At 37.2% G+C, this 15,009-nt stretch overlaps 1 protein-coding gene across 1 annotated transcript; it reads left to right on the top strand.

Moving 5' to 3' along the window:
- The first annotated feature begins 556 nt into the window (after positions 1-556).
- Positions 557-13,131, top strand: NIPSNAP3A (nipsnap homolog 3A). Its single transcript, XM_017876731.1, has 6 exons — positions 557-835; positions 3,934-4,144; positions 5,861-6,019; positions 7,513-7,662; positions 12,092-12,178; positions 12,267-13,131. Exons 1-6 carry the CDS (start codon positions 776-778, stop codon positions 12,341-12,343), a joined length of 744 nt encoding a protein of 247 aa, XP_017732220.1. The 5' UTR covers positions 557-775; the 3' UTR covers positions 12,344-13,131.
- Positions 13,132-15,009: the final 1,878 nt, after the last annotated feature.

Below are 15,009 nucleotides of genomic sequence, written 5' to 3'. Positions count from 1 at the left end.
GAAGGACGTCAACACATACTATCCATAACTGAAAATGCAAGAAACAGCAGAAAATACTTCTTACTTAAAAATACGGAAACAAGCATTAAATGAAACAGCTTAAAATGTTGAAAGGTGGTTACTCTGGAAACTAATACTCCCAAGACTAGGAGGACTAGACTAGGGTATGTTTAACTTTGACTTTTCTGTATCAGGCTCGGGCCTGCCATTTCTCTGAGTTCGTGGAAAATTTAATCTAAATCTTTATTAGCAGCCTTATAAGATGGAGAACACATTTATTGCAGAGAGGTCAGGCTCAAATAACACGTCTATCACAACATCTAAAACTTAAGAAAAAACCTCCACGAGTTTAAATACAAAGCACTGCACATGCACGCACTCAACACCTCTCCTTCCTTCTCCACGGACAACACACCCACAGCCCCCGCACATTTACCAATCTACACAACTGAGCATTGGAGCGAATGAGGTGAGGGCCCAGAAAGTTGGAGCAGGAATGATCCGAGCCTTCAGTTAATTCTAACGTCACCTCTAACATTTGGGGCAAGAACGTTTCAGGAAACCAAGGTGGACCAACGCTCAGCGCAGGAGACGAAGGCAACAAGCTACTGGACCCGCCGCGCCTCCCGCGCCGGGGTGGAGCTGACCCCGCAGAGCCCCGCCCCAGCCTGCGTCTGCCAATGGTCCAGGAGCCGCTCCTTTCCACTCGGGAAACCTTCAGAGGTGTCTCAGAAAGGACACGACTGGCTGCTTTTCTCAGCGCCGAAGCCCTGCCATGCTCGTCCTCAGAAGCGCCCTGACTCGGGCGCTGGCCTCACGGACGCTGGCGCCTCAGGTACTGGCCGCGGGGGCGCCCAATCCTTCACCCGAGGGGAGGTAGGGGTTGTTCCGGGATGGTGCGAGTCATGCGCATGCGCTCTCTGCCACACGCGCCCAGACTTGGGGTTCCGCGCCGCCGCCGAGGCTCTAGCGCGAGCCCGGGAACCCGGAAACAGTGGTCCCCGGGACGCACGTGAGGAGGAGGCCGCTGCTAGGGGTATACCCCTAGCCGGGGTCGTCTCGCTGGCAGTCGCAGTAAGAGGGCTTTTCTAGCCTGGCTGCCACACCCACCGGGACACTCCCATGGCGCCGCTGCTGCGTTTTTGCCGCCCAGCTACGTCGCGACTGCGGCCCAGGGAGCGCTCCCACGTTGTCACCTGGCGCTGTCGAGCCGCCGATGGAGTTGTGGCTTTCCAAGCCTCCGCCCTCTCTAGACATCAGCTTGAAGGAGGAGAGGGAATTGCCAACCAGCCGCTCGCAACGGAACCGGCCGCCCCCTTTTAAATGAAACACAACTTCCGAGCATTTCGCGGAGACCCTTGAAAAGGAGGCCCAGGGTCCCGGTGGGGCTGGACCCTGCCCGCCACCCGCGCTCCGTGTGGCCGCTCCCCCAACCAGGTGGGACCGGAGCCTCCTATCAGATAGGACGATGACAGACTCTTTTAACCTTAGATGAGAAATGGACAAAATGGAGCTTGTGATTCTGCCCTAACTTTCAGGAGTGGCCTATTCTGTGGCTCCAACCTAGAAATTTCTTTTCCTTTTCATGTGTAGGACTTTACTCCTTTATGAAGGGGCAGGATAGGAAGGGGATTAACCTATCCTAGAGACAGACTGAGGAACACTAAAGAAGAGCAGCTAATGTCCACTCACCCCGGATTAACAATGCAGTCTTTACCCTAATGATTCTCCAGTGGCGCAGGGCCAGGAATTACGTCCTTATGGCATGATTCTAAACTTTGAGTTTTTAAAAATGTCCATCAGTTGTTCTCTTGTAAGTGACGTGGAGGTCGTTGCTGGTGGGAATGATCCCTAACTTGGAGATAAGGGAGAATGGACGACTCATGATTTCTGCCCTAGTAGTTAAAAGTCATCCCTGCAGCAAAATTCTCATCTCCCATCCGGGTCCCCCACCATACCCTGCTCCCCCTGCGGTCTTCCTTCTCTGGCACCACCTGTCCGCACCTCTCTGTCTCTCACTGTAGGTTCCCTACTATATATGAATACTGCCAAAAATTGTAAAAATGTGTACCTTTGATCAACTATGTTATCCTCCAAATACAAATTCCTCAAATCAACCTGAAATTCAGTTGTCACAAATGCCCACTGGCCTATCTCCTGATACATTTTATTATAATAATTTTGAAATTATGGATACTAAGCACTTGTTTCTCTACCAACATTGTTACTAGAGTTTGGTTTAAAAGCACAAAAAGAGTGTCCATGAAAGTCAGGGGCAGCTGCAGTTGTTTTTGTTGGTAGGCTTAGTCATTTGAGCAGTAAGAATATAACTCATGTCTGAGTTATATTCTTATTGCTCAAGTGAACAGAATTAACTCTAGATAATTATCATTAAGCCTTATCATACACAGTTACATAATTTTGAATTTTGTAAACAAATATATCGGAGCAAAAGCCTACTGCTTTCAAACAGACATACTGGCTAGATAAGCCCTAATTTGTCCATAGCTTTGTAGGTATCAAAACTGTCTTAATAGATTATTCCAGTGTAATCAACTTCAGGAAATGGCACATGCTAATCAAACTTACATAAGATGGATTTATAAGAATATCACGAGTGCCTGTGTGTATACCATGCGTGTATATATATATGTGGGGGTGTGTGTGTATACATATTACACATAGATACCTACATAGAGGATAACCTTTGGTGAGGTATTTCTTACAGAAAGTTCAACCAGAACACAAATTAGAAATTTACAGTGAGTGTTTGACTATTACAAAAGGAATTAATGGTTCTTAAGTGATATTTTCATCAATGTGGTATAAGTGGATTCATTAAATGTTGTTCACATTGCATCGTAATTAGAAACTAATAATCAGAAAATTTTGACTCTGAATTTTTTTTCTCAGCATTCATGTTCTACCACTATATTACAATACAATTGGATTGGTCAGAGCTTTTTGTTGCATTAGTTACATTCCAGTCCTATTTTTGATCAGTGGTTTACTTCATTGCATTTAGGAAATACTTTGACCTGAATTGTAATTTCCATTTTTTTCAAGAACCTAAAGGAGTTTTCTGCTAGTAAACATTTTTTTCATTATGCCTGCAAAAAGTTACTTGCGTAGTTAATAAAGTTCTTTGATGTGCATAACTGTAACACATATGCACTTGACTAAAGATGCAATATTGGCTAATAGGGAAACTTTTGTAAATTTGTTAGAATCCTAATTGTAGTTCTTGGATAAAGAAGTACCATTAAGATCTCAGCGCCTTCTTATGAGCAATTTCTGAAAAAGTGGCTAAAGTTGACAGTGAACCCCCACTAGGAAACAGTAACATACACTCAGCATATTTAAGAGTAGTTGTCTTTATTGACGCCTCTATGTAAACAAATGTATATGGGAGGCAGGAGAATAGGGCCTCGAGGCAGGGAACCTAAGGACTTCCTAGAACTAAAACACTTCAGCTATGACAAGAAATATCATCTTCATTTACATAGGCTGTACACAGAGTAAATGACTTTGTAACTTTACGTCATCCTCTTCATTTATATATGGCTTACACCAAGTAACCAATGGGACATCTCTAGAGGGTACGGAAACCCCAGAAAATTCTGTAACCAGGGCTCCTGAGCCACTTGCTCAGGCCCACTCCTACCCTGTGGAGTGTGCTTTCATTTTCAGTAAATCTCTGCTTTTGTTACTGAATTCTTTCCTTGCTTTGTTTGTGCGTTTTGTCCAGTTCTTTGTTCAAACACCAAGAACCTGGACACCCTCCATCAGTAACATACTGAGAATTGACAACAGAAGTACAAACTTGAGTAATGAGTCTATGAATGTCCCTTGTACCAGATTCAGATTTAGTTTTAACACAGTATAATGAATCCTTTCTTCTCAAGGTATTTACATTTGTCTTATCTTCTTCAGGTGTGCTCATCTTTTGCTACAGGACCCAGACAATACGATGGAACATTCTATGAATTTCGTACTTATTACCTTAAACCCTCAAAGATGAATGAGTTCCTGGAAAATTTTAAGAAAAACGCTCATCTTCGGACAGCTCACTCTGAATTGGTTGGATTCTGGAGCGTAGAATTTGGAGGCAGAATGAATAAAGTGTTTCATATTTGGAAGTATGGTAAAGAGTCATCCAGTTTTGACGTTCAGTATAGATTTTCATTCTGTTAAATGTAACATAAAACTTAGTTCTTGGATCTATATTATTATAGATACATACAGGTTAACTAAGACTTTTGAAAAGCAATACCAAAAAAGTAAATTCAGTTCTTATTCTTCCCAGTGGTATACCTCTAACCCCTTGCTTAAACATTACATTATATTATATTATAAATTGGAAGACATGGCGTCTCATGTATCAAGCCATAAAATTGAGACCTAAACTTTAAACCTCAGAAAAATGTTAAAATGGTTTGCTGTAAAGATAGTTCATGAAAATTTAAAGCAGCAATTTTAAAGTCCAAGTGGGTTAAGATCACAAAAGGAAAGGAGAAGTACCTTTTCTTTTTTTGAAGCTAGGGGACTGTATATCAGTATTTTAGCAGAAATAATTCAACCATTTAAGGGACTTTACGAATATGGAGGTTTATAGGGGATGATGGTTAACTTTCAGTCCTCACTGAACTCTGAGATTTAATAATTCTGTTATGTTTACAGACCACATTTGTTTCATATCTGTACCCCCAGAGTTTTGAAGAATTCACTGTTACACTACTCTAGGGAGGTAAAAGAAAAGGAATGAGGGAGAGTTCTTCCCGTGTTGAAACTAACCTATGCCTGGTTTAGTAGAGGAAGGAGAATAAGTTATAAGAATGCTCAGAATGCTTGTTACTCCAGTGTCTACATCAGAACTTGATGATACCTCAAGAATTTTTAATAATTTCATTTAGTGTTTGGTTTAGGGTTTTCCCTGTTATAATAGAAAAGCCTCATTAAAATACAATTTATGCTTTAGATGTGGTACAAGTTGTATCACAGCCCATTTAAAAAAACTAAGTTCTGATATACCTCACTTAAGTTGTAAGATAGGTATTCTTCCTTATCCCAATGTAAACCATATGAAACTCTCTTACCATTAGTATTATGAGGTCCTAACAGTAAATATAGTACTAGCCCCATATGTTGGCAAATGTATATAACTGTTTGGGTAACTTAAATAGAAGAAAAATAAGTGCTGGGGAGAAAGAATGGATGACAATAAGAGAATCCGCATTATTTCTTTGAAATCTATTTGTTCAAAGGAGAAGAGGCTTAAAAAGTACAGTTTAACTTCACTCATGTTAAATTTGATTCAAGGTGTTTTAACTTCACTCATTAAATTTGATTCAGGGTGTATCTGGACTTCACTACCCACCACCACCAAAGGAAAACAGTCTTTCTCTAAACCAGCACTGTAGTTAAATGCCTCAATCAAGTAAGAATAGTTCATATATACTGAGTATTAATTAGGTGCCAACCACTATTCTAAACTCTTTTCATGTGTTAATTTAATCCTCATACAACCCTGGAGGTAGATATCTTATTATCTCAATGTCACAGAAACTGAGGCACAGAAAGATTCAATAACTTAACCTAATTCACAAAACTGCCTACTACGTGGTCAAGTCTATAAAGCCTATTATGTGACATTACAATTAGTTTGCATTTCTGCTGCCCTTTTTGTCCTTGAGCAACTTCAGGGCAGACGGTCACATCTGTTTAGTTGGTGTTGCCAAAGGCCTAACACAAGGTTCTTATATGGCATCAATGACCATTGCTGATTTGAATGAAACCCAGCAAACTACAGGTGATTTAAAACTGAATTTTTTTATTTTTCCTTACTCTTTTCTTCCCACAGATAATTTTGCTCATCGAACTGAAGTTCGGAAAGCCTTGGCCAAAGATAAGGAATGGCAAGAACAATTTCTCATTCTAAATTTGGCTCTCATTGATAAACAAGAGAGTGAGATTACTTATCTGGTACCATGGTGCAAAATAGAAAAACCTCCAAAAGAGGGTAAGTCCTTCCTTCTTAGTCACTGAGTTTTGATGAACAAAATACTAAAGAACTTAAGTGATATAAACTGAAGTTCCTTTGGAAAAAAAATAAAATTAATCCTTTGTTTTATATAGGAACATACAGTGATTGTTGAGGTAAAAGTAAATGGGAGCTCTTACCCCATCCTTTAAAAAAATGAGCATAAAATAATGAGATATTTTTCAGATTGAGACCTTGCAGATTTGTAAGCTTAACTGTGTTATAGAAAAAGCTGACATGGTCAGTAGAAGTTGAGAATTTGTGCACTGGGAGCAGGGAACGTGTTGATAGGTAAGGGATAGCATATGAAGTTTTGCCATAATTTTAAAATAATATGATCTTTAAAATGTAAAAGTATTTCCATAAATTATAACTAATCTTAAATCATTAAATACAGCTTTGCTTATAACATTGACTATTTGGGGGAAACAGATTAAGTGAAACTGCCAAGCTATATTACTTTAGTCTAACTTTTTTGTCTTCTTTCTTGTTTCTCAGTTTGAAAGTAATTGCTTAAGATTTGTCTTCTTGCTGATTTCACTTCTTGCTGACTTAAAGAAACTATTACCTCAATCCAGTTTTAAACAAAGGTCAGATTAGAAAAGCATAAACTCATTTAAATGTTATTTTACTTCCCCCATTATTCCCAATTTTGTAGTATATTTAGGTTACAAAAAAATTTACACACTCTTCTTTGGATCTTTACCTACTTAGGTGTCCCCTCAGTTCTCAGTACTATCTAAATAAAATAGTTCACTTCTCTGACAGTGTCAAATCTTGGTTCTCCTCCTCTGTGTACATCATTGCTTGGAAATGTTTGCATGTTTTTGCTACTTGTCCCAGAGTTTCTTTCTCTCCACCAGCCCTATACTTCTGTCCAAAGTGTACAATACTTTTCAAGTATTTACCTGGATATTTAGGACAAATAAAACCATCTCTTTAGGTTTGGTTTTTTTTCCTCCAAAATTCAGAGACATCACTTCGGGTCCACTCTTTCCTTTGCTGTTCCTGTTAAAAATGGAAACTTATAGGGAGAAATTATATGAAGAAAAACATAGTGGAAATTGGAAAGAATGAAAATATAGATTGGAAAATTCTTCTTTTATTCTTTTATTTTCTAAAAGCATAGACTCATGCAGCTCAAAATTCTATTTCATTATACATTCTCAACAGTTTTTTAACAAATCATCGATTAAAAATATTTTAGATAATAGTTTATAATAGCTTCCAGTTCTTTTTCTTTGTCATCTGTATGATTAAGCATAACAACTCACTCTTAAACGTGGGCAAGGACTTTCTAAGCATAAAAGCAAAGAAAGACAGTGCAAATATAATAAACATGTCTACATAATACATATGCATGTCTCCTCCTCCAAATCTGTGTGTGTAGATAGTGAAAGACTTTTCACTGAGAAACGTGATTAGATATTGCTTGAATGTTTTCTGAAAAATTATTTTTCTCCCTGTTGCAGGAGTCTATGAACTGGCCACTTTTCAGATGAAACCTGGTGGGCCAGCTCTGTGGGGTGATGCATTTAAAAGGGCAGTTCATGCTCATGTCAATCTAGGCTACACAAAACTAGTTGGAGTGTTCCACACAGAGTACGGAGCACTTAACAGAGGTACAGTTGTCCATTTCTTATATGAAATTGTAATATATATTGTGACCTAAGTTCCTTGGGTCAGTTTCTCTCTCTTTCTCATTAGAGTATATTTTATTATTTATTGCCAAATGTTTAGTTTTTTGTAATTTTTAAAATTGAGAAAATCTGTTTTACACCTTGTTTATGTAGAATGTTAACTTATGAAACCCTTTTCAAATGGTGAATAACTATTTTCCCTGATACATCAAAGTGATTAAAATTTTTAAACTGAAGGAACCTCAGCTGGGCACGGTGGCTCAGGCCTGTAATCCCAGCACTTTGGGAGGCTGAGGGGGGCGGATCACCTGGCTCAGGCCTGTAATCCCAGCACTTTGGGAGGCCAAGGGGGGCAGATCACCTGAGGTCAGGAGTTGGAGACTAGCCTGGCAAACATGGTGAAAACCCATCTCTACCAAAAATAGAAAAAATTAGCCAGGCATGGTGGTGGGGGCCTGTAATCCCAGTTACTCTGGAGGCTGAGGCAGGAGAATCACTTGAATCCAGGAAGCGGAGGTTGCAATGAGCCAAAGTCATGTCATTGCACTCCAGCCTGGGTGACAAGAGCAAAACTCCATCTCAAAAAAAAAAAAAAATGAAGGAACCTCAATAAATAATCTGTTACTTTCATCATTTCTTTTCTCTGAATGTACTTTTACTGATTTTTTAAAATAATATTACTTGAGGTAGGGAGATTATCTCTAAGTAAAAAAGTAATATGTTTTGTATAAAATTAAAGCCCCCTCATAAAAATTTACCCATTTTCCACCGCAGTTTTATATATATCTATATAGAGAGATATAGTAAATATGTATATATAGAGAGGTAAATTTATATATGGATATATTTATTTAATAAAACACATATTTGGGGTATTTAACTTGTAATGTTGAAAAACAATCAGAATTTCAAGATTTTTTGTGGCAAATTCAGAAAAACATTTGTAAAGTTTATCTGAAAGGATAAAAGAGCCGAAGCGGCAGCTCACACCTGTAATTCCAGCACTTTTGGGAGGCTTAGGCTGAAGGATTGCTTAAGCCCAGGAGTTTGCAACTAACCTGGGCAACACAGCTTGTCTCTACAAAAAAAAAAAGTTAAGAATTAGTTGGGCATGGCGGTAAACACATGTAGTCCTAGCTACTTGGGAGGTGGAGGTGGGAGGATCTGTTGAGCCAGGATTTCAAGGCTGCAGTGAGCTATGATTGCACCACTGTACTCCAGCCTCTGAATGACATAGTAAGACCCTGTCTCTTAAAAAAAAAAAAAAAAAAAGTAACAAAGAAAGGATAAATGTCTAAGAATAGCTAACAAATATTTGAAAGACTCATCATAATATCCTGTTGCCTTTCTATTATCTCTTTATGTCCAATGGACATCTCAAACCTAATATACCCATCTTTATGCAGAAATTCAACTTCTTGTAATAATCTATCATAAGAAAATAGAATATATAAAAATAGATGTATATTCAGGTTGGAAAATACATGGAGGAGAAACTGTTATGAAAATTATTAGATGCCTGTCTCACACCATATGTGAAAATAAAGTCAAGCTGCTTTGTATATTTTAATGAAAAAAAAATTTAATCCATAAAATTGGTGAAACAAAATGTAGATGAATTTATTTAATAATGTGGATTGGGACTATATTTGTAAGCCAAAAGCAAATGAAGAAACTATGAAGAAAAAAAAAATCAACTTATGATTTTATTATACAAAGGCTCAAACTTTCTGGATGCCTGAAAATCACCATAAATGAAATTCAAAGGCAAAATAAAATAAAATTTATGCAAAAGTAGACATGCACATGGCTACTAAATATATATTAAAGAAAATGCATATTAATAATGAGATGCCATTTCTTTACCTAATAAAAGGCATACTTACATGGATATAGTATTAGGTCAGGAAAAAATAAGTACTCAAATACTCTGCAGGGTTCATATTAGCTTAATCTTTCCCCAAAATTTGACAATACAAATAAAAGCCTTATTTTATTGTTTTTGCCAGTATTACTTCTAGAAAATATGCCTGGGTGTGTATGTGTATAGGTGTGCCAAATTATATAGAAAAGAAATTTGAAAGTATATAACATACATAGTAGTCATATTTCAGTGAAATAAATGGTTAAGTCTCTATGTTAATTTTTTTTTTTTTTTTTTTTTTTTTTTGAGATGGAGCCATGCTCTGTGGAGTGCAGTGATGCGATCTCAGCACCCTGCAACCCCCGCCTCCCTGGTTCAGGAGATTCTCCTGCCTCAGCCTCCCAAGTAGCTGGGATTACAGGTGTGTGCCACCACGCCCAGATAATTTTTGTATTTTTAGTAGAGACAGGATTTCACCACGCTGGTCTCAAACTCCTGACCACAGGTGATCCGCCTGCTTCCAGGTGATCCGCCTGCCTCGGCCTCCCAAAGTGCCGGGATAAGAGGCGTGAGCCACCATGCCCAGCCTCTACCTTAATTTTCTATACTGCACACATATAACTTTTATTTTTAAAAAAAACTACTGAAAATGTGTGTTCATACACTTTTTCATCTTAAATTCATTCTCAGTGTTAGGAGAATTGGTAATCAGTATATCATTTCTGGAGGACAGTGTATACTATATACCCTGTGTGTAAGTATATATATATATATAAGACATGCTTTTCAGTTCTCTCAACTTAAATTCTACTTTATATTAAGGACATAATCAGATTCAGACTGCCTGGGTTTAAATCCCAGGTATACTACTTACTTTTTGACTTTGGGTAAGTAAACGTCACCATACCTTAGTTTTTTCATCCATAAAATGATAGATTATTATGAGGACCTAGATTATTATGAGAATTAAATGAGTTAATACATTAAAATGCTTAAAACTAGGCCTGACACATAGTTGTCATTCAATAAACATCAGTAGTTGTCATCGAAAGTATTATTATAAACACATAGTTGTGCTCAAATGAAGTTTATGTTAATATTGTTTACATTGAAGAAATATTGGAAATGTAGTATGACCTTTATGTAATACATATGTAATACAGAAATCGATATACATGTACAGCATATCATATACTTATATAAGCATAAGCAAATATGCTTATATATGTTTATTTGTATAAATACACAACTATATATAAAAATACAGGCCAGGCATGATGGTTCACGCCTGTAATCCCAACACTTTGGGATGCCGAGGCAATAGGATTGCTTGAGGCCAGGAGTTCAAGACCAGCCTGGGCAACAAAGTGGGAACCTGTCTCCACAAAAATAAAAAATTAAAAAATAAAAATACATATACACACAAATAAAGAGATACACCAAATACAGAAGAGATACACCAAAATAAAATGATTACAGTTTTATCTGCATTTTCCTATACATCTAACATTTATATATTACAATTATAAAACTTCATAAGCAATTTTGTACAAGAAGAACATTTATTCCAGTATTTTATAGAATACTGAAATATTGGAAATAGTCTAAATAGTCAACAATAAGGGGCTGGCATAATAAGTTGCTGATTCTGTAAGGAGGAATTTATATAACCATTAAAAATTAATATTGCCATAGAAAATACTGTTGATTTTTAAAAACCTGTTACTAAATCTGTTATTATAGTATACAATAAGACCCTGATTTGGTTTTACTCATATTTTCCAAAGGAAATACAATAAATTTCCATAGAAGTTTTCTTATACTACGTTAACATTATGCCACTTTTTAATTCCTTCCTTGTATAATGTAAATTTTATAATAGTAAACACAATTTCCTCATAATTTTGCTTTTTTAAAATTAAAGGAAACTATAGTAGGAAATCATAAAATTTGGGTCTTGTCTTGATTGTGCCTCTAGCTGTTTGACTTTAGTACTTCCCTTTTCCAGCCTTCTATTTCTTCATCTATAAAACCAATTTGATTAATTTATCAATTTCTCTAGCAAGTCTCTGACCCCTCTGAAATCTTATCAGTAACATATTTAGTTTCACCTTTTTGATATCACTATTTTGATTTAAAGAATAGGATGGTTTTGGCCAAGCACAGTGGCTCATGCCTGTAATCCCAGCACTTTGGGAGGCTGAGGTGGGCGGATCACCTGAGTTCAGGAGTTCAAGACCAGCCTGCCCAACATGGCAAAACCCCATCTCTACTAAAAATACAAAAAAAAAAAAAAAATAGCTAGACGTGGTAGTGGGCACCTGTAATCCCAGCTACTCCAGAGGCTGAGGCAGGAGAATCTCTAGAACCCAGGAGGCGGATGTTGCAGCGAGCTGAGATCGCGCCACCGCACTCCAGCCTGGGTGACAAGAGTGAAACTCTGTCTCAAAAAACAAAAAGAATAGGATGGGTTTGATTCATTTTTCTGTTATTTCTTATTTGTTAAGGCCCTGTTTTTTAGAAACTACTTGTGGTTTGTTTCTGCAGTTCATGTGCTTTGGTGGAATGAGAGTGCAGATAGTCGTGCAGCTGGGAGACATAAGTCCCATGAGGATCCCAGAGTTGTGGCAGCTGGTAAGCTGTTTGACTAGGCATGAATTATTTTTAGAACAAATGTGATTCAGTCAGTAACTGTATATGCCTTTCTGAAATGTTTTTCCAGTTCGGGAAAGTGTCAACTACCTAGTATCTCAGCAGAATATGCTTTTGATTCCTACATCGTTTTCACCATTGAAATAGTTTTCTACTGAAATACAAAACATTTCGTTAACTGCTCTAAGATGTGTCTGCTAATGGTGCTTAAATTCTCCCAAGAGGTTCTCACTTTTATTTGAAGGAGGTGGTAAGTTAATTTGCTATGTTTCTTGCATTTTGAAGGCTATATCTGTGCTTTGTAACTACCACTTCAAAAAATAGTTCTGTTTACTTTCTCCATGGTATTTCAGTATTTGTCATACATTAAAAATACTTGTCACTCTTTTAAGATCTTGACTCTTCATTTGTTTCAGATTATCTCTTCTACTGTATTCTGACAACTCTTTGCTTTATAGCATTTTCTTGCATATAGCATCTTATCAAATGATAATGGTAACATTTCCATGCTTGTAACAGCATTTTTAAATTATTAATATATTTTATCAACCTTTCCATCATGTCTGTTTTCCTGTTTTTTGTTTTTTGTTTGTCCAGTAAAATCTATTTTGTAATACCAAATAGCATTCATGAAAATTAATATATCTCTTTACTGTGGAAAACCACATTGTCATTTGTGACATCTATATTAAATACGGTTTTCACATTAGTTATTTGTCACTTACTTGGAAAATGATGCTGTTAGGTCCTAGTATTAAAAATCTAGAAAAGATTTGTTGGTTTATATGCTGAAATGTCTTTATTTATAAATAATTTTAACTAATATTTACTTCATTTTGGATCCTGTTTAACAAAGATACTCGAGACATCCATTTGTTTTAATGAAATCTTTACGGATATGGACATGTTTGCCCTAATAAAAGCCTACATATACATTCTGGTTCTTTTTATTAAGAGTTTTGGCCGGGCGCGGTGGCTCAAGCCTGTAATCCCAGCAGTTTGGGAGGCCGAGGCGGGTGGATCACGAGGTCAGGAGATCAAGACCATCCTGTCTAACATGGTGAAACCCCGTCTCTACTAAAAATACAAAAAAAAATTAGCTGGGCGTGGTGGCGGGCGCCTGTAGTCCCAGCTACTCGGAGGCTGAGGCGGGAGAATGGCGTGGGAACCCGGGAGGCGGAGCTTGCAGTGAGCCGAGATCGCGCCACTGCACTCCAGCCTGGGCGACACAGCGAGACTCCGTCTCAAAAAAAAAAAAAAAGAGTTTTATATATTTATCTTCTCTGAAGCTATTGCTGTGTTACTATAAGGTAATGAGACAGTACCAATTTACCATCTTTACTGTAAATATTGTTACCTCAAGAAAATTGCATGCCACTAACCCCACAATCAGTTTCTTTAGTACTGTCACAGATGTGGTAGAGTTTCCCTATAAACAACTTAAATTTTTGTTTTAATTGAGTGTTTCCTATTAAAAGTAGATTTGGTACTTCCAAGACTATGAAATCTATATTTACAGCTATGTTATTTTTACATTTCTATGTTATTTTATATTTCTGTTTTACACTGCTGTTACATATAGCAAAGATAGTAAATTATGAATTAGCTATCTGAGGGAAATTGGAAAAGCAGAAAGTATAATCACCCCTCATTTATCTTGCTCCCTGGGATTCAAAGGATAGATGAGTTTCCTACTAAGGCAAAGAAGACCCAACACTGGAGGTAAAAATCTATCACAGAAGTTAGAGGCATTGGCTCTGAGTTTTGTCTAAGAGTCTTACATCTCAGTGTTTATTTGGAAAGTTTTCACTCAGGAAATTTAAGCTTCTAGAGTTTACATGTATAGCTGCTATCCTACTACCCAGTTGGGCCAGCATTGCATACACCTCTCCTGCTTTTGCATGAGACTGACCTTTAAAAAAAAAAAACAATGCAAGAACACCATCACGTAGATTGTTCCCTTTGCCCACTTCTTATAATTCCCACCATCCTTCAACTAATACCTATTTGTTATAAGAGGTGTAAAAATGCGTCTTCACACTCATCAGATCAGATGGGCAATAATAAGAAATTGGTCAGGAAAACCTCATACACTGCTATTGAGAAAATGCATTTATAGAACAGTTTGGCACGATTTAGTAAAGATGAATATGTACTTAACTTATGACCTAGCAATTCCATTCCTAGTTATATACTCTAGAGTAGTGGTTTGTACACAAATCCTGAGGGAGTCTATGGATAAAATTCAGAGTCTGATAACTTGGATGGGTAAAAGTTCCATCTTTATTGGCACCAACTTCTAAGCATTTCCTTTGTTTGAGAAGGTAGGCAACAAACCACAATGATATTAGCAGGACCTGCAACTTTTTAGTCAATAAAAATCATAGATATTGTCAAACTCTATTTGTAGTTGTTGCAAATACAGAAAATTTATTTTACCTTCATCACTACTTCAAAATTATGATACCTCTTACACCTACCATTAGATATTGTTATTTAATATCTTATAAAGAATAGGTCTATTTCTTTATCAAGAATTTGCTTTTAGCAGTCCTAAGCAAAAAGAACAAAGCTAGAGGCATCACATTACCAGACTTCAAAATATATTACAAGCTATAGTAACCAAATAAACATGGTACTGGAATAGAAACAAAAACAGACCAGTGGAACAGAATATAGAACCCAGAAATTAATCCATACATCTATAGCCAACTGGTTTTTGACAAAGTTGCCAAGAACATACATTGGGGAAAAGACAGTCTCTTCAAAAAATTGTGCTAGGAAAACTGGATATCAACATGCAGAAGAGTGAA

The sequence above is a fragment of the Rhinopithecus bieti genome, unplaced genomic scaffold, assembly GCF_001698545.2.
Source record: "Rhinopithecus bieti isolate Rb0 unplaced genomic scaffold, ASM169854v2 scaffold_9663, whole genome shotgun sequence".
Classification (NCBI taxonomy): Eukaryota; Metazoa; Chordata; class Mammalia; order Primates; family Cercopithecidae; genus Rhinopithecus; species Rhinopithecus bieti.
This window is presented reverse-complemented; position numbering and strand designations above follow the sequence as displayed.